Genomic DNA, 26,093 nt, shown 5'->3' with positions numbered 1-26,093 from the left:
CTCTACTGCAACATCCAGTTTATCCCCAAAAATCTACCCCACTTGGCTCCACCCCCACTGCCACCACACCAATTCTGGCCCTCTCACCCTGTCCTTAAACTACTTCCTCTTGTCCCCTCTTGCTACCTCCAAATCTTTCTTACTCTGCCAGAATGAGCTTTGAGAAATACAAATATAATTGTCACTCACTGCCCTGCTTAAAACTATTTAATGGATTAAGTTCAAAAACTTCAAGTTCAGGCCCTTGCCCCATCTCAAGCCTCTTCTCCCACTCTCTCTGGCTCTTGCACTAGTGACACTAGGTGTCTCAAATACATCATGCTCTCTCCTGTCTCCAGGCCTCCACATGTGACACTCACTCTACCTGGCACATAACTCTCAATCCCAGCTGACTCCACATAACCCTTTAGTTTATGAATTTAGATGTTAGATCCTCTGTGTGCCTTTATTTAGCCACCTAAACTAGATTAGGTCCCCCTGCCAGGAGTTCCCAGAAAGGAGCTGTGCGCCTCAATGGAAGTAAACTAGAGACTTCTGCAAGAAAAAAGACGGAAGCTAAAATGGGAGGGAATCCAGGCCCCTATGCCTCTTTAATAAGGGAACCCACTTTTTTTGCTTTATATATGCATTAACATGAAATTTTATTTGAAAAGAGGGTCTCCCTATAAAGCACTTGAAAACCACTAGAATAGATCACCGACCTAAAGTCCTCCCCTGTTCCAAGAGTCTCCCTACAGGTATTACCCTTCATATGTGTAAGCACCTCCATAGGAATCTCTCATCAATGTCTTTGAGGGGTAGAGAGTGGCTCCAATAATAGCAAGGATCATGGCTGACAAAAAAAAAAAAAAGAAAGAAAGAAAATTGGGGATGATCAAGGTCTCAGAGAAAACCAGAGACTCCGGATGATTAAAGTGATTAAACTGCATTATAGAAGTACCCTGCTTTCAAAACTAATCAGATTCACCTCACTTAACATATTCTCTAGTAGACAGCACTGCTAACTCATCTTTGTCAATTATTTAGAAAACATTCTGACTATGTGGTAATCTGCAGAGACTTATGGCACAGTGGTTAAGAGGTAGGGCTCAAGCTGGGCACAGTGACTCTTGCCTGTAATCCCAGCACTTTGGGAGGCCAAGGCGGATGGATCCCTTAAGATCAGGAGTTCAAGACCAGCCTGGCCAACATAGTGAAACCCTGTCTCTACTAAAAATACAAAAATTAGCCGGGTGTGGTAGTGTGCCCCTATAATCCCAGCTACTCAGGAGGCTGAGGCAGAAGAATCACTTGAACCTAGGAGGGAGAGGTCGCAGTGAGCCAAGATTGCACCACTGCACTCCAGCCTGGGCAAAAAGGGTGAGATTCGTCTCAAAAAAAAAAAAAAAAAAAAAAAGAAAGAAAAAAGAAAAAGATAAGATGTGGGGCTCTAGGCAGAGAATGCAGGGGCTCAAATCTCAGCTCTTCAACTACCCACTAGCTACATGACCTTGGGGAAATTGCTCAAATGCTCTGTGCCTCAGTTTCTCATCATAAAATGGAAACAGTAACAACTACCTGACAGAGCTATGGCAAGGAATTAGCTGAGATAAAACACAGAATCATTTAGAACAGTGGCACTCAGAAAAGAATCCAATGCTACCCATGGGTGTGTGCGCACAGATGTATGTTCAACTTGTGTTAAACTGACTAATTCCCTTCTTAAAGTTTGGAAGAGTTCTTACTGGCTTGAAATTTAGGCCAGGCATGGTGGCTCATACCTGTAGTCCTATGACTTTGGGAGGCCAAGGTGGGAGGATTGCTTGAGTCCAGGGGTTTTGAGACCAGCTTGGGCAACACAGCAAGACCCAATCTCTTTTTCACTGACATTCTCTTTCATATTTTTCCTATCTTGGCAAAATGCTTATTTAACCACTTGTCCTTTTCACAGTAGTGCCAAACTTATCACGGTGCTTAAGGGCCTGTTTTTATATACAATAAAATGGTCTTCAATTCATTTATTATAGAGTGAAGCACTTATCCTTCCTATCTGCACTACCCCCAGAGACTCAACTATATCATCTAAGAGAGGAAGCAGCATTAATTACTTTTGTATTCCTGGGTTCTGACCTGAACTTTTGCTTTAACAAATCTCATAAGCTTTTATTATACAAACATAGAACAGCCTTACCTAGAAACTATCACTGCCAAAACCAGGGCTGGCAAGGAATCGCTGTACTGTCAGCCATTAAAAAACAAATATTCTATGAGCACTAGGATTTTCCTTAATGCTACTGGAGGACATAGAAATTAATGCCAGACAAGTAGTAATACTGATGAACAAATTTTTCTCTTCTACTTCTTCCTCTCTGGCGATTCTTTTACAACTAAATAATTGGAAGTCACACAATAAGAAAAAAAAAAAAATTCATCTTTGAATAAACAGAAGGAGTTTGCCTAAGACCCTCCATCACATACAGGATGTAGACACTGAAAACCCCCCACACACACAAATGAGTGTTGTTCTGTATTAGTAGCTAGCTACCTATCACCCCTTTTTAGCTTTGTTACCCAGTTCCTTTTGCCATTGTTCTCTTCATGCTACAAATTAGGCTTGGATCAACAATGAAAAGTTCCAAGGCAATCTTTTTTTTTTTTTTTTCAAACGGAGTCTCACTCTGTCACCCAGGCTAGAGTGCAGTGGTACCATCTTGGCTCACTGCAGCCTCCGCCTCCTGGGTTCAAGCGGTTCTCCTGCCTCAGCCTCCCATGTAGCTGGGACTACAGGTGTACGCCACCATGCCTGGTTAATTTTTGTATTTTTAGTAGAGACAGGGTTTCACCATGTTAGCCAGGATGGTCTTGAACTCCTGACCTTGTGATCTGCCCACCTCGGCTTCCCAAAGTGCTGGGATTACAGGCGTGAGCCACTGCACCTGGCCTCCAAGGTTATTTTTTAAGTGACAACCCTGGTTAGAACGACTCCTAACTAAATCAAGATGAAACTATCACCCCATGGCTAAAACCGGTGACCAAGACTAAACAGCTTATAATGAACACACAGCCTGGAAATATAGCAAGGTAACATTCTCCCACGCCACGGAAATCACAGTTGCAACTAACCTCTATTTTTTTTAATCATTTTTTAAAATGACTCTTTCACCGTGTCCAATAATTCCAATAACTTACCGATCAGCAGCTTCTATGTCAAAACAAAACCTTCTGTCAATGGAGTCAGTATGCCTCTTGGTACATTCTTTCAAAAAGAACACCTCTCCGTCCCCCTGCAAATAATCATTTTGAACATTCTCAAAACCTACAGGGTAAGTATATACACACTCAGCCATTCTATACTGGAGAGCACGGGAGCAAGGTTCAAGATCTTAAGTCCCTTCTCTTTACCCTATCCTCTTTCAAACTGGCTTATTTAAATGCTATTTAGAATCTAAAATATTAATATTTTTGTCATTCTCCTGATTCTTTTGAGAAGGGAGTCTCGCTCTTTCACCCAGGCTGGAGTGCAGTGGCACGATCTTGGCTCACTGCAACCTCCATCTCCCAGGTTCAAGTGATTCTCCTGCCTCAGCCTCCAGAGTAGCTGGGATTATAGGCATGCACCACCACGCCTGGCTGACTTTTGTATTTTCAGTAGAGACAGGATTTCACCATGTTGGCCAGGCTGGTGTCGATCTCCTGACTTCAGATGATCCACCCACCTCGGCCTTCCAAAGTGCTGGGATTACAGGTGTGAGCCACCGTGCCCGGCCATTCTCTTGATTCTTAAAATTTTCTAGACCTTACTGATTATGGTAATGTTAAGCCAGACAATACCAATGTTAATTTTTTTTTTTTTTTTTTTTTGACAGTCTTGCTCTGTTGCCCAGGCTGGAGTGCAGTGGTGCAATCTCGGCTCACTGCAAACTCCGCCTCCTGGGTTCAAGCAACTCTGTGACTCAGCCATCCAAGTAGCTAGGATTACAGGTGAGCATCACCATGACTGGCTAATTTTTGTACTTTTAGTAGAGACAGTATTTCATCATGTTGGCCAGGCCAGTCTCGAACTCCTGACCTCAAGTGATATGCCCACCTCAGCCTCCCAAAGTGCTGGGATTACAGGCGTGAGCCACTGTACCTGGCCAAATGTTAATTTTTAAAAGCAGATTAACAGTACAGTTTTTAGATACTGGAATACTGTCAGTCTCTTATTGTACTCTTTTTTTAGTGTAAAAATTTATTTCATATTATGTCATACCACATGTCACAAACCATATGTGACTATTTTTGGCCTATAAAAATTACAATTCCATACAGGTCAACCTAAAAGTACACCAATAACCCTAGATTAAATATTTTGATAATCTAAAGCTAGAACCATTTAATCTATGCAATTTCTCTCTTTCCTATGTGAATCACCCTGAATTTATCTTTACTTAATTTGCAATGCAGAAATACAGGTGCTCAGTAAAAGAACAACTACATAAAGCATGAGTACACACTTATTGAACATTTTTACGTTTTCCAGAACGTGAAGATCTCTAAATAACAAACATTAAGATATACAAATATTCAAAATCTCACAGTTATATTCCATAACATATTTATTATTATTATTTGGAGGCTAAAACAGAAAGATATCACTAAGTAGAAATATCTTAGGACTTGAATTGGCTCTGACAGGAAACTCAGTCTCAAACCTGATGCTTCAAGAGCCATCTCCTCACTTCCTTCTCCTCACCATGACTAATTTTCCATGTCTGTTTCATTACTATATAAATGTGTTTTTATTAAAAGCTGCTTTAAATATTTTTCAAGGAAAGGCATAGTATAAGTAAATAGAAGTGAACGTACGGTTTTTTTTTTTATTCACCTAAGCAAATCCATACCCATTCACCCAGTAAGCAATGAATTAACCTGCTTTCTTAAAATGTGTTATCAATTATGTTCAACATTGGTGGGAAGAGTTTTGTCTCTAGGCCATTAATTATTGTAATAAGCTGCAGATTCCATTTAAAATACATATAAAGATCACCTTTCCTCACAGCCAACTCTGGGAGGTCTTCTTGCTCTTTTCTTACTATCATGCTTTGCTGTTTTAATTTCAAGGGGAACAGTTAACTAAATGGTGAATACCTATGTGAGAACTTTGTAAGATGAACTGCACAACAGTAAAATTTATTATAGATCACTCTTCTTTGTTTTCAGGCTATGAACAGCAAGTCAGCTCCATTGTATAAATGCTGAGGAACCACTGAGTCATGAAAGCTTGCTGTCAGTGTTACCTTTATCTTCCAAACAGTGACATAAAAGGATTCTATTGTTCACCCAAAAAATATCTAGTGGTTAAAACTGCATATTCTCACTCTTAAGTGGGAGCTGACAATGAGAACACATGGACATGACAAGGGGAACATCACACACTGGGGTCTGTGAGGGGGCTGGGGGCTAGGGGAGGGATAGCATTAGGAGAAATATCTAATGTAGATGACGGGTTGAAGGGTGCAGCAAATCATCATGACACATGTATACCTATGTAACAAACCTGCACGTTCCGCACATGTATCCCAGAACTTAAATTAAAAAAAAAAAAAATCTAGTGGTTTAAAACCCATGCATGCAATTCAGAAAACATATATATTGTTCTGTCTTCTGGCCCATTTCACTTAAAAACAAAACAAAGATTTTAATACTAAAAATTTATTTACCATCACTGAATATAAACCATTAAAATATAAACCATTAAAATGACACCCTCAAACACTACCTCTGACAGACTAAAATCTATTCTATGTTGAATCAAATACTTACAAGTTTCCCTCCAGATCTGTGCTCAAATGGGATCATGTTAAACTTCTTCGCTGCTTTTCGATACATGCAATAGTGTTTGACCCAACTGGAACCAAACGGAGCAGGCCCTTCAACAAAAAAACAGCCCTTTATATTTTCCCTCATAAATAAGCAGATATGCAGAGTTATAAACACATTACTAAAAGGCAGCAACAAATACAGTTGAATCAATGAAACAGATCAGCAATACTGCTGGTTCTAAGAGGAAGAGGGAAAAACTAGGGAAAATAAGAAGAGATACTTTGAAACAAAACTCTAAGACAGACTTAGCAACAAAGAAGTGATTTAAAGACATACTGTTTAAATAGTTTGCTAGAAAAATCAACAGTTATCTCCTACCTGAAAATCTCTTAATTGTGAGCTCTATTTTTTGTTTGTTTCTAGGTATTAAGAGCTCACAAGGGTTTCAAAAGTTCCATCCCATATATGAGATGGTCTGGGATTTAATTCTGGCCTCTCAAAATGATAGAATTGTAGAATCATAGTGCTAAGAAGCATCTAGTCTAAAAATCCACCTCGTGCTTTAAGTCCAGCACCCTGGTAAGCAGCTGTTCTTACTGATGATTGAAAGCTAGCCTTTAAAAATGAAGTATGGGCCGGGCGCAGTGGCTCACGCCTGTAATCCCAGCACTTTGGGAGGCCAAGGCGGGTGGATCACGAAGTCAGGAGATGGAGACCATCCTGGCCAACGTGGTGAAACTCTGTCTCTACTAAAATACAAAAAATTTAGCCAGGCATGGTGGCACGTGCCTGTAGTCCCAGCTACTCGGGAGGCTGAGGCAGGGGAATAGCCTGAACCCAGGAGGCGGAGGTTGCAGTGAGCTGAGATAGCGCCACTGCACTCCAGCCTGGGTGACAGAGACTCCGTCTCAAAAAAAAAAAAAAAAAAAAAATACAAAAAATACAAAAATTAGCTGGGTGTGGTGGTGCGTGCCGGTAATCCCAGCTACTGGGGAGGGTGCGGCAGAATAGCTTGAACCCAGGCGGCGGAAGTTGCAGTGAGATGAGATCGTGCCACCGCACTCCAACCTGGGTGACGGAGCAACACTGTCAAAAAATAAAATAAAATAAATTAACATTGGTATTGTCTGGCTTAACATTACTGTAATCAGTAAGGTCTAGAAAATCTTAAGAACCAAGAGAATGGCCGGGCATGGTGGCTCATGCCTGTAATCCCAGCAAAAAATAAAGTATGAATAATAAGAAATGTAAGACTCAATAGGAGTGACTGTCCAAGTATGCCCCAGAACATTCTCTGAACCCCTTTTTCCACTCTTACTAAGTCAGCAGTACCACCACCAGGGCTCATAGGACAATTCTGTATGTCAGAGGGACCTCTAGCATCTGGAACTTCACATGCCAATAAAAGTCCAACCGTAACAAATTAAAGGTTAGGCCCAGCAGAAGTTGACAATTTCTTACTTTACTGAGTCAACACATTTTTTAAAAAGCAATTAACATCTGTTATCACCGTAATTTCATGTACGAACAAAGCTTCTACACCTACAAATCAAAAAAGCTCAGAAAGGCAAAAATAACCCATGTAAAAGGAATGCTTTTAGCTAGCTTTAGGAAAAGCTAATTACATTATTTGGGATAGGGGTAATAGATGAAAGGGGTTACCAGACCACAATCAATTTTATCTCAGACCATCATTAGTCCAAAGACCTGAATTTGGGAACCATTGCTTTGTGTTTTAAAGAACCAGCATTTGTACTGTGTTCTATGGTTCACAAAAAATATTGCACAGATATTTTATTTAACTCTAAGAAAAAAAAAACTGCCCAGAGAGGATGATACTGTCTTTTTAATCTAAAAAAAATTTAAGCTTAGCCCAAATGCCTGGAAAATGACAAAGCCGAACCTTAAATCAGAATCTCTGGGCCCAAATATCAAGGTCTTTCCACTACTTAAAGCCACCATTCCCTTCTGACAACCAACAGAGCCTATTCAACCAGCTCTGAGCACACACACTAATGATGTTCTTTCACGCCTGTCCAAGCACCAAGAAATGTACAGAAGACATTACCAACACAGACTCCAGGTTCAGAATGACAACTCCAGCATTTAGTAGTTGTATGACCTAGGGAACATTATTTACCTCCCAGTGCCTCCATTTTCATTCATAAATGGGGAAGAGTAATAGTACCTTATACTTCATAGGGCTGTTTTATGGATAAATGAGACAAGTTGTATACGAGTTTAGCACAGTGCTGGGTATATAGTAATGAGCGAAGAATTTTACCACTACCGTTATGTTGTTTCAGTCCAATTTTCTCTCAAAGGCAACAGTGATGAATCTAAAAATTAAAGTTTCCTGTGATTTTTCACTTGGGCATATAATAAAAAATAATTCTAACATTCTCAAGACTATCGAGGTTTTTTTTTTGTTTTTGTTTTTTCTTTTTTTGAGACAGAGTCTCGCTTTGTCACCCAGGCTGGAGTGCAGTGGCGCGATCTTGGCTCACTGCACGCTCCGCCTCCCAGGTTCATGCCATTCTCCTGCCTCCGCCTCCCGAGTAGCTGGGACTATAGGCGTCCGCCACTACGCCCAGCTAATTTTTTATATTTTTTAGTAGAGACGGGGTTTCACTGTATTAGCCAGGATGGTCTCGATCTCCTGACCTTGTGATCCACCCACCTCAGCCTCCCAGAGTGCTGGGATTACAAGCGTGAGCCACCGCGCCCGGCCCTATCTTGAGTTTTAATTTACTTCTTTCAAATTCAATTTTAAAAACTGAGATTAAGAAGATAATGTATGAGAAAAATGGAAACTTCTGCCATATCATACTACTGCTCACAAGAGGTGAAGGCTGCGAGATTCCAGGTTAAATAAGGGCAAATAGAAAAGGCACAACCATCCTGCTGTCTGCATAGAACATTAACTTCTATTCAAAGCACAGATACCCTGTAACCATTTCCTGAATCATGTCTACTACTAAATTTTTAGGTCAGATTGAAAGTCCTGTAAATCAGCCACACGTAAATGAAGTGAAAACTGTAAAACACCCTAATTACAGTTAAGGGTGGAGAGGGAGGGAAATAGTAAAGAGACACATTTCACATTCTCATCCTTTCTGCTAACTAGTAATTGGGTTGTACAGTTGAAGTAGTAAAGGTTAAAAACTTAGCTGTTAAAATAAGACCAAATGTTCAAAGTCTGAAAGAAATACAGGTCTTTTAATTTTCAAAATGAGAACAATCTATGCACTGCATATTTGCTAAGACAGCAACAAAGACTAAAAAGCCTACAAGTTAGGATGCCACGTAGGAATATCTTTTATCACCATCTGCAATCTTCCTGATGATTTCAGTAAGAACCAGCTATCTCAGATTGGTGGGAACAAAAATGGTATGAAGGAAGAAGAAAAATACTAATATGTCCCTCTTGACCTTAAGATGACGGAGAGGCAGGGTTGTGGGAGGGAGAGGATGTGTACGTGTGTATGAATGTGTGTGCCTGTGTGCACTGGTGATGAGGGTAAAGGTGAGGGGGAAGGAGAAAAAACATAATACCCTCGTAACTCTGGCTCATTTTCAGCCTTACACCAAATTCTGACTCTCCCACAAGCATGTTCCTGGGGTGCACACAGTGTAAAACAGAAGCTAGTGGGGTGTCTGAAGAACAGGGTGCTCACAGCCACTCCTAACCTCACAGTACCGCCTTCTCCAGGGCTGGAATGTGTTTCTCCTAAACATGAAATATACACCCACTAGGTGATAGGAGCAGGCAGAGAAAGGGGTAGGAATAATTGCCCAAAATGTCACAGTAACGGCAAGAATAGCAGAGTGTTCAATAATTTGCATTTTTAAGCAGCCACACAGCCACTGCTGGAGGGCCTCTTACTTTTTTCCTGGACATACAGGTAGCCTTCGGCTGTAAACTGACTTGCTCGTTTGTGGTCCTTGGGATTCTGTCTGATTTTGTTCATAAGCTCTTCCACTTCTGACCTTGTTCCTTCAAATCGAGTCCGTGTCTGAAATGGATTAAAAAACACACATAAATGTTAAGTTCTCATATGAGTTTTCTCATGAACATTTTAAAGTCTCTGCATAAATGTAATTACATTTTTTAACTCTAAATAACTTTTTTATAAATTTCTCAAAATACCCCCATTCTTTCCAGTGTGCCTCCTGAGATTCATGTGCAAAGAATAAAAAAATAGTGGTAAAATAGCTACCAGAGGAGTATAAGCCAAGGTTACTACAGGTTACTTTGGAGGCTTTCTAACACCATTAATAATTTTATTATTCAAAATAAAAATTCCTGCCTTCAGGTCTCACACTATTACTAAATTTTAGGTTTAAAACTTAAGTAGGTTTTAATATATCTACCTGAGAAGTATTTCCTTTGCAACAACCAATCTGACTCAATCAATCTGATTTGTTACTGTTACATTAGCCGTCTGTAAATACTCAGAATCTGAAAAAGTTTAATTCTTCTTTGCAAACTAATAAATACAAGTGTCAGTTTTTCCAGGTCATGGCAATTGCACTTGAAAATGACATTTCTTCCCAGAAGACAGAAGGGGGAAAGAAATCTCACCTACACAAATAATGTCTTTGATATCTGAGGAGACAAATCACATTTCTAAAACCCAGGACACTTGGTGTGCCAATATCTGTCAAACGGCTACACTGAAAATGTATATACAAGGTGAAGTGACAGAATTACCAAGGCAATTGTGATGAGTCGGCACCACCGTGTTCCTGGACACTTCTTTCATCCAGGCTCAAAAATAATTGTATTAACACCAAAAAACTGCTGATGTGAAACTGTGGAGGAACTGAAACAGAAAATTATTATTGAAATTTCTCCTCTTTCCTCCCTACAATAAAAGGGACTGCCAAGGGTCCTAAGCGTGGCAAAATGTTAGAATGGCACATCTTTTTTGTAAAGGGATGGAGAGTCTGATAAATGTAGATTGTAAAAGGGAAAACCTGCCTGCAGGTTTTTTTTAAAAAAAAAACACAAACTAAGAGCTGCAAGAAAAATCAGCTTATGTCCTGTAAGAAAGTGTAAGCCTCCAAAGAAAGTAGAACTCAGTTGTTGATGGCTAGGTTCCCTCTCTCCCTCCATTTCTCCAGGTTTTCTTATCCCCAATTTTTTTTTTTTTTTTTTTTTTAAAGACAGGGTCTCACTCTGTCTCCCAGGCTGGAGTACAGTGGCATGGTAATACCTCACCGCAGCCTCAACCTCCTGAACTCAAGTCGTCCTCTCACCTCAGCCTCCAGAGGAACTGGGACTACAGGCGTACACCACCACGCCAGGCTAAATGTGTGTGTGTGTGTGTGTGTGTGTGTGTGTGTTTGTAGAGACAGGGGTCTCACCACGGGGCCCAGGCTGGTCTCGAACTCCTGGGCTCAAGCAATCTACCCACTTCAGCCTCCCACACTGTTGGGATTATAAGCATGAGCCACCATCCCCTGCCCTTATCCCCATCTTTGTCCTAATTTCACCCTGATTTTATTCCCCTCCTTGGTCATTTTGCTGAGATTCCTCCCAACCCTCATTTCCCCCCATGTGTGTATAATATATATACACATATGCATATATGTGCATGCCATACATGTATGGATGCTATCACAGGTGTGAACATGTGCACACACTTCTGTTTCAGCCAATAATCCTATTATTTATGTTCATGCTCAAATTGCCCTAGATTTGAGCAGCAGGAGTTCCTTCGAACTGGCTTCTGTCTTTTGACTGGTCCCCTTAATTCTTCGACCAGTTCCTTACCTTCTGGTCCAATAAGGTACCCTAGGCTCATCTTATACTTCCCCTGCCCCAGTCCTGGAAAGGAACTCTTGTTCTTTTTAGTGGAGAGTATTTAGTATTTGGAAACCAAGATCTGGGAACAGTGTGCTCACAGCTAAGGACTTCTCAGCAGACAGCCTCAGGAAATAGATGTACACACAGCTGAGGCTTAACACAGGCTTGAACTTTGTGGATCTACTTATATATGGATTTTCCTCCCCATCTACAACTCTTGCGACAAGATTTGGGCACAGTGTGCTCACTTCTAAGTCTTCTCAGCAGACAGCCTTAGGAAATAGATGTACATACAGTTGAGCCTTAATACAGGCTTGAACTCTGTGGATCTACTTATACATGGATTTTCCTCCCCATCTACAACTCCTGCGACAGCAACTCTTCCTCCTCAGCCTACTCGTTATGAAGACACACAGGAAGGCCTTTATGATGATCCACTTCCACTTAATGAATAGTACGTATATTTTCTCTTCCTGATGATTTTTATAGTAACATTTTCTTTTCTCTAGCTTACTTCATTGTAAGAACACAGTATATCATACATAGAACACACAAAATATGTGGTAATCAACTACTTCTGTTATGGGTAAGGCTTCTGATCAACAGTAGGTGATTAGTAGTCAAGTTTGGGGGAAGTCAAAAGTTACCTGCAGACATCCAATAGCGCAGGGGTGCTAACCCCAACGTTGTTCAAGGGTCAACTGTATACACAGAGCACACGTGTTTATACAAACACACAATCACTACTTCTATATCTACCTATATATTTGAAAACCCATGACTTCCTACCAAGAAATCTAATTCTACTCCAGTTCTTCAGGTTTCTTTCCAGTCTCTCTCCTTCCAAATTTGTGAATTTCTTCCCAGACAGTAAGAAGCCTGGTTCTCATTCTCAACATGTCTGCTTATGTGCCCACTTAACATCTCTACTCAGCATAAGCAATCTCCCAAATGCCCCAGCAGCCACCTCTGTCTCATCACCACTCCACTATCCCTGCTGCAGACGTCTCCATCCCTCACTACCTGACTTCCTCAGAGGTTTATTTTCTGCACTGGGAATGGAAGGCTTTTTTTTTTTTTTTTTTTTTTTTTTGACCGAGTCTCACTCTGTTGCTCAGGCTGGAGAAAAGTGACACAATCACAGTTCACTGCAGCCTCGACCTCCCAGGCTCAAATGATCTTCCCACCTCAGCCTCCCGAGTACAGGGACTACTCACATGCACCACCACCTCCAGCTAATTTTTCTCTATTTTTTGTGGAGACAGGGTCTCACTGTGTTGCCCAGGCTGGTCCTGAACTCTGGGGCTCAAGTGATCCTCCTGCCTCGATATCCCAAAGTGCTGGGTTTATAGGCGTGAGTCACCATCCCCAGCTACTATTTTTCAAATGTACCATTTTTAAGTAAATTATGAATTGAAAACTTTGCATAAGATCAGTAGAATGGCTAAAACCTTGCAGTTTCCAATTATAAGTTCCAAATACATATGAGGGCATCTTCTAATTACAATAATGTTAGACCCCAAACCTTACAGTAGGTAACATTTGAGCATTTACATGGTTCTTTAATCCTCACAATAATCTATACGGTAGGACACTGTCTAATGCTATCTATCTAATAAAAGATCATTGCTGCCTTGTTTTCGTTACATGCTTTAGTAATTAAACATTTCCAAATAAACTAGCTTTAAATTAAGCCTTATTATTTTAGTATTTTAAATCTGATTGAAAGAGAAAACACCTTTAAAAAACTTTTTTCTGGGCTGGTCACGGTGGTTCACGCCTGTAATCCCAGCACTGTGGGAGGCCAAGGGGGTGGATCACGAGGTCAGGAGATCGAGGCCATCCTGCCTAATAGAAACTAATCCGTATCATCGTAAAACAGAGAGACAGACATGAATAGTCCTATTTGGGGGGCAAAAACAAAAGGGATAAGTGAGACTAAAGCTAACCATAAGCCCACCCCTCAAGTAATGGCTGTTATATTTTGATGTGGCCATTTCTAATCTCTTTTAAAAACACACACACGGCTGGGCGCGGTGGCTCACGCCTGTAATCCCAGCACTTTGGGAGGCCGAGGTGGGCGGATCACAAGGTCAGGAGATCGAGACCATCCTGGCTAACATGGTGAAACCCCGTCTCTACTAAAAATACAAAAATTAGCCGGGCACGGTGGCAGGCGCCTGTAGTCCCAGCTACTCGGGAGGCTGAGGCAGGAGAATGGCCTGAACCCAGGAGGCGGAGCTTACAGTGAGCCGAGACTGGGCCACTGCACTCCAGCCTGGGCAACAGAGCGAGACTCCATCTCAAAAAAAAAAAAAAAAAAAAAAAAAAACAACACACACACACACACACACACACACACACACACACACAGAGTCTGTAGTTTTGGTATTCTACTTTCCTTAGAACATTGCGACAAAAATATTTTTCCCATATTCTTAAATACTTCCTACCCATTCTTGTTATCTTCTAGGGACTCTTTACAAATCCTAAAATTTTGCACACTGTATTTCCTTCCAGGAAGAATTCTATTCTAGTCTCTTCTTCCCCACATTCTTTGGGAGACAGAAATCACAAAAGTTCAAAATTAGTTTCTTAAAATATTCTTTAAAATTTGAGGCAATTTCCAAATTTCTTCTGGAAAACCCATTTCCTAAAAGCCATCTTGCTGCTTTCTTGATTTCCATTTACTACTCTAGATTACAGAAAATGAAGACTCCATTTCTCAAAAAAAAAAAAAAAAAAAAAAAAAAAAAAAAAAAAATCTAGCCACTTTTACAATACAGTAGGTATTATCAGATGGGGAAAAATAGGTTTTCGCTTTTAAATACCTTTTACCTTTTTCTGACTATAAAAGTTTTGCTTTCTTACTAAAATTAAATACTAAAAAGATGACCAAAATATTTATGATGTTATAATGCAGAGGCAGTTAACATTTGATTATGTTTCCTAAAATACATATATGCGGCTGGGCGCGGTGGCTCACGCCTGTAATCCCAACACTTTGGGAGGCCAAGGCAGGCGGATCACGAGGTCAGGAGATCGAGACCATCCTGACTAACACAGTGAATCCCCATCTCTACCAAAAAATACAAAAAAATTAGCCGGGCAGGGTGGCAGGTGCCTGTAGTCCCAGCTACAGGCAGGAGAATGTCATGAACCCGGGAGGCGGAGCTTGCAGTGAGCCAAGATTGATTGGGCCACTGCACTCCAGCCTGGGTGACAGGGCGAGACTCCATCTCAAACAAACAAACAAATAAATGCCACACACACACACACACACACACACACACACAAACTGGGACTTTTTTCAACAATATGTTGTTTTATATACCCAGCATTTTCTCTTTATCATAATAAAAAACTGACATCAAGGAATGAGATGAATAGCCAAGAAATGAGCAAATTACATCACTGAGGTATAGCAGATGATACAGAATGAGTGACCCGCTTTTCATAAGTGCTCGTGTTTCTGATAAAAAAAAAAATTAGCTAGAAGCTAAAATTTTGAAGAGCAAAGACGCCACCTAGATCAGGTGTTCTCAATACTGAAGGTGACGCAGAGAGAAACTCTGAGTTGTAAGAGTGTTTATCAAGAAACAGCCAAATAAAATCAAGAGAGAAATATTTAGAGAAAAGGTTGAGAATGTAGGGTGATTTACTGATGACCACATCCTTAAGTGACAGAGAATACAAAAAAGGCTTTTTTACAATAAACTGTCATTTCCCCATTTCTCTACAGAAAATGATTACTGTTGTCAATTGTGTAAGTTCTAAATATTTTAAGGATTCCAACCAGGTCATTTTGTGAAACATTTCAAATGATAGCTTAGCTTCAAGGTTTGCTCATAAGATTTCCAGACTGAATACTGCTCATTCCCATCTAAATATTTAATGCCTCTGAAAGTTTTTTGGTTTATATAAAGGTAAATAGACCCCCCTTCCCCACAGGTGTGTTATAAACACACTTCCACAAATAAACCAGCTGTGCAAGGAGTTTCACTGAACATCCCAAGAGACTGACGTTTCCCTACAGCTCACCCCAGAGTCTGAGGCAGAGAGCTGGCTTCAAGGGCATTCACCTATGCAGTCTACACGGCCCTGTGCTCAGAAGAGCTTCTGCTTGGTTTAATGATCAAATGCCTCCAATCTGAAACTCTTAATTATCTCTAAATAAGGGGCACTATCTTCTTCATTTTACCTTGATTCTAGAAGTTGTATATACAGTCTTGCCTGAAGGTTCTCATTCTGGCCAGCCCTGCACTTGACAGATGAGGTCCAGACAGAAGAGGTGAATCTCCACAAATTATATAGCCAGTAAGTGGAGGGGAAAACATGAGTTATAATCTCAAGCAGGGGTCCCCAACCCCCAGGCTGCTGACCGGTACTGGTCCATGGCCTGTTAGGAACCGGGTCACACGGCAGGAGGTGAGCGGCAGGTGAGCATAACCGCCTGAGTCCACCTTCTGTCAGATCCGCAGTGGCATTAGATTCTCACAGGACCATGAACCCTATTGTTAACTGCGCACGTGAAGGATCTAGATTGTGCAGTCCTTATGAGAATCTAATGCCTGATGACCTGAGGTGGAAGAGTTTCATCACGAAACCATACCCGACCTTCTCCCACCCCCAGTGCATCTATAGAATTGTCTTCCTTAAAACCAGTCCCTGGTGCCAAAAAGGTTGGGGACCACTTATGTAAACTATCTAGTGTTCTTTTTACATAACTGTTTTCTGCTGCCTGCAAAAATATTCTGAATAATCTCAACATCGGCCAGGCATGGTGGCTCACCCCCATAATGCCAGGATCTTGGGAGGCTGAGGAAGGAGGATCACTTGAACTCTGAAGCTTGAGCAGCCTGGGCAACACAATGAGATTCCATCTCTACCAAAAAGAAAAAAAAATTAGCTGGGTGTGCTGGCATGCATCTGTAGTCCCAGTTACTCAGGAGGCTGAGGCAGGAGGACTACTTGAGCCTAGAAGGTTGAGGCTGCAGTGAGCAATGATTGTGCCATTGTACTTCAGCCTCAGTGACAGAGTGACACCCTGTCTCAAAAAAAACCCCAAAAAAACTCAACATCATTAGACTCAATATTCTACCACCTACAGGGACAATTTTGGGATGACTAGAATGAATCCACACATATCCATTTTGGATTTTTAAGTTTTGTCACATTATAGTCATACCACATATTTTATAACTGTTTTCACAAATTGTGAGACCACAGCAGCAGAAAAAGAATCTACTCCAGAACTCTACCATTAGCCCAGCTGAATATCCAAACAATCCTCAAATACAAGTTGACACATAAATTATAAAAATAAGAGGTTTTATCAGCTACACTCCCAAGTATAGGGAACTGTACATAAAAAAAAAAAAAAGTTAGAAACAAAATCTACACAAAAAGTATTCACCCTCAACTTTTTTTATTTTTTTTTGAGACAGAGTCTCACTCTGTCGCCCAGGCTGGAGTGCAGTGGCACAGTCTCAGATCACTGCAACCTCCGCTTCCCCGGTTCAAGCAATTCTCCTGCCTCAGCCTCCCCGAGTAGCTGGGATTACAGGCGCACTCCACCACACCCAGCTAATTTTCGTATTTTTAGTGGAGACAGGGTTTCACCATGTTGGCCAGGATGGTCTCAATCTCTTGACCTCGCGATCTGCCCGTCTAGGCCTCCCAAAGTGCTGGGATTACAGGCATGAACCACTGTGCCTGGCCCACTCTCAACTTCTAATTGTGAAAGAAATGAAGAGCAGGCAACAACCACAGCTTCCCATCCAAATACCTGTGTGTCTTTCATTATGTGCTGTGAGTCTGTCACAAAGCTATCTCACTACATTCCTAATGAGACCTCAAATTACGCTCAACATACCCTGACCAGCTCGTCAATGAGGACGCTTCCAGGATCAACTAGTATTGAAAGGAAAAACACACACCACCTGATCAAAATGACATATAGTATACGGCGTAGTAACATTCTCCTAAATCTCTTTATCTGAGACCTGGCAGAAAGCACACATTTTCCAAAGGAAAATAATCAAGACCAATAGCAACTGTAAACACCAATGCATTAGTAAATATGCATAAAATGTAGGGAAGAAATTCTACTCAAATGATAAGCCTGTCTGGGAACAAAAATCAAGATGCTCAGTTAAAGGAGAAGAAATGTAGTGCATTATAAATTCAGCGCCTTAAAGTTGAGTGCTCTTTTGTCTGTTGCAGACATAGCTGATTTAGAGTTAACATAACAAAGCTTATCCTTAGAATTGACCCAGAAACTGCAGGAAAAGCCGCCAGGAGGCAGAATTTCCCAAGCCTCAACCAACTGTAGAGCAGTTGGTCACACCAACAGTTGACCAGCAGGTGGCAGCATACGCTCAATTTCTCAGTCCAACAGATCAGCGTTGTCTTCATTTAAGGCTTTTCATAAAACACACAAATGAAAAATACACTTTTCGAACATCTTTTTATAAAGAAAGCTTTCATTTCCTTACATTCTGAATGTTGATCTGTAGTTCCATTTTGTAGTGATTGAAGTCTTTGGCAAGTTCGTGGCCCTGATGATAGAAGGTAAACATCCCCTGAAAAAATGACAGCATCTAAGGCACAGGAAGAAAAGAGATATTAGCACAAAAAAACTCAGGAGAAAAAAAGAATCATATAAACAACCAAGTGTTCCCCCCACCATCTCACTGTTATTCCACTGAAATAAACTGATTAAAGGGAAGTCACTAATATTCAAGTAAACCCAAGTACATATTATCTATTAATTGGTCTTTATAGAAAATGATGCTTTTTTTCCCTTAAATATCACAGCCATTAGACAGCTTATATGGCATATTCTGCAGGAAAAATTGAATTATAAAGTCATCCATTTGTCCTCTTTAGTCAGGAGAATCCCAATATTTGTAATTGAAATCTTATCACTATTGGTTGATACAATCTTTAAGAAAGTAAAATCACAGAATCAAAGAGCTCCAGGCTCTCCCCAGCCACATCCAGCTGACTGCAACCCCTGTGTCTTGTTGACAAAGATGTTCCATGACTTGCCAGGGGCAGCCTCAAATCCATGATTAAACCTTTACTTTTCTACCAACTCCCAACCTGTTCCTGAATTAGAGGGCTGTTGCCTCTGATCCGCATGTGAGTCAATAAATCTAAAGTCAAGAGAAGTGATCTGGGGAGAGAGTTAAGGAAATCTTGAGATTCATTTTCTTCCAAATGCCACACCGTGGGTGGTTAGGAATCTGGGGCTCTGACACCAAATGCCCAGCAGGCTCCATTCCCAACGTCAGCCATGACTTGTTATGGGACCTTGGGCAAATTATTCAACCTTCCTCTACTTCTATTTCCTTATCTCCTCATTGAGTTATAGTGTGGAATAATGAGTTCAGTACAACACTTAGAACAATGACTTGAACAGAGACTGAGCATTATAAATGCCCAATAAAAGCAGGCCATTATTATTATTTCACATTAAAAAGAAAGCTTTGAGGAGGTTGAGTTTTTCTCTAATGGTTTAGGTTAACGACTATCGCTCCAACTAAACCATAGCTCCACAAATGCTCATTTTTAATCATTACTTGGTTATTCTTGTTTCTACAAACCATACACACAATGAGTAAATTGTAGAGTGTATGAATGTTATCTTAATAAAGCTGTTTAAGAAAAAGAAACCATTCAACAAGTTGATATTAAAATTAAAATGAATCCTGAGAATAAGTTCCAGTGTTTTGCTGAAATCCACATGAAATATCCTTTACATTATGATATATACATTCATGTGCATATATCTTCATATATAAACAACTGAAGCTACTAGAAAACATCTATATAATCACAAACAAAAATCATGTGTTTCTAATATAAGTAAAAAGAAATGTTAGAGTAACTTACAAAATTGTCTCAAATGTTCCATATCCTGCTTCTAAACTTAGATTGCCATAAGCATTGTGAGTTGTGTTCGAAGTCATGTTACAAACGATTGTATAAAGTAGCAAAGTTTAAACTGGTATAAACAACCCATGTTCACTCATTCTAGTATAAATTATTTCAGAGAAATTTTTAAAAGATAGAGCTATAGGCTAAGGTGGCAGAAATTGCACCTGATTGCCTTCCTTGAGATCATGTAGCAATGGGAATATTATATGTTGCAGTGCAAATACAGCTGAGAACCACTGATTTAGAGGCAATTCCTTGACTTCATGGCTATCTGTGTCTGCCCTTTTCAATATGTCTCTTTCATGTTTATGCACTATGGCCTCTAGTAACTATAAACCATAAATCAGATCTAGGAAGATAAATACTTATCTTATATTGCAAAAATCCACCAGCAAACAACTTGTCAATAATACTCACAGGTTCCACAAACTCAAACTTCTTTCTTTCTTGGATTTCCTGCAGCTTACACACATACTCGAGAGACAGTTCATAGAAGTGTTGCCGGTTCTGCTCCACTTGGATATCTGCCTATGTTAAAATCACAGAGGTTAGTCAAACTGGAGATGGTGAAAAGTGAAACCCTACATCAGAGGTCATCACACTGTGGTCCACGAGCCAAAATACAGTGTGCTGCCTGATTTTGTAAATAAAGTATTGCAACACAGGCACGACCATTCATTTATTTATTGTCTGTGGCTACTTTCCTGCTGCAACAGCAGAATTGAGCAGGTGCAACAGGAACTTTATGGTCCACAAAAGTCTAAAATATTTACTATCAGTTTCTTTGCAGAAAAAGCTTGTGACTCCTACTCTGTATGTTGAGGCTGACCCCCAAGAACTGAAGATCAAAGGGGCTTCTCTTTGTGAAAAACTCGCCCCAACCACAACTGATGCCCCAAGGCTGAACCACATGCAATCACAATCAACAAACATTTCAATGAACAAATCCTCTAAGAATAAAGTCTGCCTGAGAAAGGGCCCAGCACCTCAGCGCTCAGGGAGTGATGGTGGCAGGTGAGAAGGAGCCAGCCATGGCAGCATCTCAAGAACCCGGCTCTCAAAGGTGGGCCAGGGCTGGATGCCCATCTGCGGCCCTCACAACGTCTGATCCCCTAGGAGAGATGGGGGCACCAGCTGGTCAGGACGCTATTCCAAAAAAAGCTTCCAGCTTAGCTTGCCTAACTAGAAAGAAACTGGGAGAAGAGCATGACTCCACAGAGAATAGTGGAGAGAGAACTCATGTCCAAGAAACCATTCTTACTAGGTATCATGTGATATTTTTCCTAACTTAGCTAATTTTACTCTTAAAAATATTTATCTGGGCATTTCTCCAGAGAGGATATACAAAAGGCCAATAAGCACATGAAAAGACATTCAACATCGCTCATCATTAGGATGCAAATCAAACTCACAAGAAGATGCCACCTCACACTCACTAGGGTGGCTACAACCAAAAAAGAAAAGTAGTGGTGTTTGTGAGGATGTCAAGAAACTGAAACCCTTGTGCATCATTAGTAGGAATGCAAGATGGTACAAGCACTGTGAAAAATAGTGCTTCAAGTAAAATAATATTGAAATATAACGTGTTACTAAGCTAACATGAAAATTTCTACCTAACACTCCTCAAAATCATATTTTTGTGCCTTCATTAACCAGAATTAAATAGTTCAGCCACCAGCAGTTAACAGGCACAACTCCCAGCAAAAAATTAATTTTTCCCTCAAATGAAAAATAGTATTACCACATGACCCAGCAATTCTACAGCTGGGCATATACCCAAAAGAACTGAAAGCAGAGACTCAAACAGATATGTGTACACCCCTGTTCATAGCAGCAGGGGGCAAAGTGACCCCAATGCCCATGGATGGATGGATGGATGGATGGATGGATGGATGAGTAAATAAAATGTAGCCAATCCATATGTATAACGGAATATTATTCAGCCTTAGACAGGAAGGAAATTCTGATACATGCTACAACATGGATGAACCTTGAGGACATCAGGCTAAGTGAAATAAACTAGTCATAAAGGGACAGATACTATATGATCCCACTCATATGAGACACCTAGAGTAGTTAAATTCATAGAAACTGAAAGCAGAATGACTGACGGCTGCCAGGGGCTGGAACAGGGGAGAATGGAGAGTTACTGTTAACAGAGCTGCAGTCTGGGAAGATTTTTTAAAAAGCCCTGGAGATGCATGGTGGTGACAGTTGCAAGACAACGTGAATGTACTTAATAGCACTGAGCCATAGACTTTAAAATAAAACCATACATTTTATTGAAATTTTATTCACGTTTTATAACCAAAAATGTGTTGTTTTTGAAAAGCATTTAACACATTTGAAACACATTTCAAAATGTAATAAAAAACATTTCAGCAAATACATTTATATTACTAAGCTAAAATGAGAATTTCTACCTAACACTCCTCCAAATCATATTTTTGTGCCTCCAATAACCAGAGTTTGATAGTTCAGCCATCAGCAGTTAGTTGGCACATCTCCCAGCAAAAACACTGTAATTTTGTTGAGTATTTAATAAAGACATAAGAAGGGTGGTTTCCTCATTTGTTATTACTGCAAAGGCTCTTGAAGAAATTTATACCAGCATCAGATTTATCAATTTGATTTTATCTTTTAGCAAATTCTCTCTCCTGGTTGTTCTTGCTACTGTAATTACCCTTGCATTACCAGTCAACCTCTGTCACCAACCCCTTAATGTTCTGAAAATCCAGAACTGTTGTGCCACATGCTCTGTGATTAAATCACCAGAATCCCTGGGATCACTGGCAATGATGGTAGCAGCGGCCAGTCCGGAGCAGCTGCCGTGAGGACACCAGCTGCAGAGGGCCAAGTGCGGCCAGGGCTGCGCACTCCATGGTGCCCGCGGGGGCCAGAAACAGGCAGGAGCCCTAACTTCTACAGAGTTATCAGGGCAGGAGCCCCATGCTCCCAGACACAGCTGCAGCTGCGCAGCCACAGCTCTGGACCAGGGCATCTCTGTGCTCTTGGGGGCCGGCGAAGGCCCACTGCCCCGCCAGCAGGCTCAAGAAGTGCCTGCTCCTGCTCCCTGGCCTCTCCCTGCTCCCAGCGCCTGATCCAGTGTGGAGCAAAGTTGTAGCCAAGCCCAGGTACTGTTGCCACCCAGCCGGGTATGCGTGCACACAGGGTGGTGCTGACATGCCGGCGCCCCTGGCACCCCAACCTCCGGCTCGGCCCCCTCTGGACTTTGGATGCCAACAAGCACAGGAGGGAGGCCAGGGGGCTGAGAGCAGCTCGACAGGGGCCTGCAGGCACCTCTCGGCGCAAATACCTTGGGCGCCGTGGATGACATGTTGACAGCTGTGGGAGACAGGTTCCTAGGTGGGAAGGGACAGGTCCCTGGTGAAACCCCACCTCCAAGCCAGGGACGGCCTGAAGCCCGGGAGCCGCTGGGCTGCCAGTTCTGGGTTGAGTCTGCAGCCGGGGATGAAAACTTACGGTGCTTTTTCCAGGCCCACTCATGGCTGTGCATGGACCAATCAGCACACTTCCTCCCTTCTGAGCCCAGAAAAACTCTGGACTCAGCTAGACTCAGAAAGACATGGGGACTACCAGCTGTTGGAAGGAGCAACCCCCTGGGGGTCTCCTCCACTAGTCAGGATGACCTACCTGTGGAAAGGAGCTATGCACTACAGGTCTCCTCTCCACTGAGAGCCGGACACTCATTACGTCGACCTGCCTGCAGAAAAGGGCTACTCACTTCAGGTCTCCTGAGAACTGTTCTGTTGCTCAATGAAGTTCCCCTGTACCTCGCTCACCCTCCAGTTGTCTGCATACCTCATTCCTCTTGGATGTGGGACAAGAACTTGGGACCCAAGGAATGGCCAGACTGAAAGAGCTGTAACACAAACAGGGGTGATCCTCCCCCTCCCCCTGCTCACTACATTGTGGGCAATGAGGAAAGAGCTGCGGCCTCTTCAGGGAGCCCAGACCTAGGGGCTCCCTAAGCCAGGGCTGTGACATCCTCTTTGGGGCTCTGCAGTTCCTGGTGTCAAGTTTCTGGGAGCCACCGTGTTCCCGGTGCCCACAATGGAAGCGAACTGCAGTATGCCTGGTCCAGCCACAGTCTTTCACGGAGCCAGTGCCCGTGCCTGGAGCTGCCTCCCCCACCACAGTCAGCATGCCTGGCTGTGCAGTGACCAGAGGACCCTGAACTCACTCATGAACTCCCCGCCACTCCGTGCCTGGCTCGCCCGTGGCAGGCATGAGATCCAGGCCAGTAGCACAAGCCGAGTGCAGCCTGCCAGGAAGAGCAGGCAGAACAAGCCCAGCGGGCCAGAGCAAAACTCGGGCAAAGGCATCACCAGCCACAGAGGTTTCTGGCTGGAAAAGCGACATCCTAAAAATCCCGTGACAACAGCCCTCACTTACAAGAATGCCATGGACGTCCAAGTTGTAACTAGGGTCATAAAATGATTTCCTTCAGCCTGACCAAATCTAAAAGGCAATCACTATACGTTTTACTACTCCAAGCAAATCACTAGTTTTTAACAAATACACAATTTCAATTTGATTATCAACTAATTTCTAGCCATTCCTGCTGTAAATACACGTAAGAAAGTAGACAAGTCTCACATAAAGTTATTCAGGGAATCTGCTTCTCAAGTAGATTATTATTATACTGAAATATCATCTGGCTACTTGGGAAGAAAAAATAGACTTCAAAAATAAACAGAAATGGAATTTTCTCAAATATCCAATACTTGTTACAGTACAACTATTAAGTAGAATGTAGGGGTGTGGATGGAGGTAGAAGCTATTATGCCCAATAAACATAGAGGTATAGCAGCAAGGCCTCAGAGAACTGCCAAAATAGCCAGCATGGTGTATGCCACAATTTTCTCCTGGGTTTTTTTTTTTGTTTTTTTTTTTTTTTGAGACAGTGCTGTCGCCCAGGTTGGAGTGCAGTGGCCCGATCTCGGCTCACTGCAAGCTCCACCTCCTGGGTTCACGCCATTCTCCTGCCTCAGCCTCCAGAGTAGCTGGGACTACAGGCACCCGCTACCACACCCTGCTAATTTTTTGTATTTTTAGTAGAGACGGGGTTTCACCATGTTAGCCAGGATGGTCTCGATCTCTTGATCTCGTGATCCACCCGCCTCGGCCTCCCACAGTGCTGGGATTACAGGCGTTAGCCACGCGCCCAGCCTTCTCCTGTTATTTTCAATTCAAACAAGAGAGAATGAATTATGTACGTTTCTAAGCCTTTGTTCAGTATCATTCTCTGTAACTCTTATTAATCTCTTGAGCATCTCAATTCACTGAAAATTAGCATTACATTAACCACTGCCAAAAGTAATGAATATCCAAACCTAACATTTTCCCCTTTAAAAATCATTTCCCCTATTAAGGGCTTCACACTTAAAATAGAAGGCTGTTTCAGTGAGAGCACGTAAGTTTGTAAAAAGCAAACAGAGCAAGATAAAAAAGTGTATGTAATTTAAATGACACAAATTATTCATCGTTAGGATCTCTTCATGTTTCTGGAGGTTAATTATCCTTGGGACTGATAAATTGCTGGAGCCCCAGCTCACTGTTCAAGCATCTCCACACTAGTTCATTCAATAAATATACATTAAGAACCTACTCCCTAACAGGTACTATTCTAGGCACTGAAGATAGAACACTGAATAAGACAATGTTGTTGCCTTCAAGAAGCTTACATTCTAGTGGAAGAAGCCACGTAACACAAACGCACAGTTTGTCAAAAGGTTTCAAGACTATGAAAAAAATAGGCTGGGCCCTGTGGCTCATGCCTGTAATCCCAGCACTTTGGGAGGCCAAGGTGGGTGGATCGCCTGAGGTCAGGAGTTCAAGAGCAGCCTGGCCAACATAATGAAACCCCAGTCTCTACTAAAAATACAAAAAATTAGCTGGGCGTGGTAGTGGGCGCCTGTAATCCCAGCTACACAGGAGACGGAGGCAGGAAAATCACTTGAACCCGGAAGGTGGAGGTTGCAGTGAGCCAAGATCTCACCATTGCACTCCAGCCTGGACAAGAGCAAAACTCCATCTCAAAAAAAAAAAAAAAAAAAAAAAAAAAAAGAAATGTGAAAAAAATATAAAGCAGAGTAAAGGGGACATTCTAAATAAGAAGGTCAGGAAAAACTTTTAATAAACTGACCTCTGAGTGGAGAGTATTTGGAAGAGTAATTGAAGGTTCGAGACACATGGATCCCTGTTGAAAACATACCAGGCAGAAGGAAAACAAATACATCGGCCCTGAGTATATACTATGCTGACCCCAGCTGGGTTGGGTGCAGAACATATAGGATCTTGTGGGCCCTGGGGCCTCTGGAGAAGCCATTAGGAGGGTTTGGAGAAGAACGAGTCGTGAGAAGTGGACACACTCTGATTATATTCTGGAACTAAAGATGACATACTGATGGACTAGATGGGGAGTGTAAGAGAAGGGGCCAAGGTGACTCCAAAGATGTTGCCTAAGCAAAGTTTAAAATGAGATACCTAATGAGAAAGTGAACTGGATTTGGAAATTTACTTGGGGAAT

General features: G+C 41.7%; 1 protein-coding gene across 11 annotated transcripts in view; it reads right to left on the bottom strand.

Annotated features, from left to right (window-relative positions):
• The window catches only part of ARHGAP10 (Rho GTPase activating protein 10), a 364,968-nt gene that overhangs the window by 195,830 nt on the left and 143,045 nt on the right, over positions 1-26,093 (bottom strand). For all 11 annotated transcript variants that reach the window (XM_055276077.2, XM_055276078.2, XM_055276075.2 and 8 more), the window contains 5 exons: positions 19,958-20,068; positions 18,094-18,198; positions 9,671-9,800; positions 5,785-5,891; positions 3,169-3,263 (listed from right to left, as the gene is read on the bottom strand). In XM_055276077.2, coding sequence (XP_055132052.1) covers positions 3,169-3,263; positions 5,785-5,891; positions 9,671-9,800; positions 18,094-18,198; positions 19,958-20,068 — 548 coding nt within the window. The remainder of the gene's footprint in view (positions 1-3,168; positions 3,264-5,784; positions 5,892-9,670; positions 9,801-18,093; positions 18,199-19,957; positions 20,069-26,093) is intronic.

This window comes from Symphalangus syndactylus, chromosome 4 (assembly GCF_028878055.3).
Source record: "Symphalangus syndactylus isolate Jambi chromosome 4, NHGRI_mSymSyn1-v2.1_pri, whole genome shotgun sequence".
NCBI classification, from domain to species: Eukaryota; Metazoa; Chordata; class Mammalia; order Primates; family Hylobatidae; genus Symphalangus; species Symphalangus syndactylus.
The sequence above is the reverse complement of the archived record's forward strand: the minus strand, read 5'-3'. Positions and strand labels throughout refer to the sequence as shown.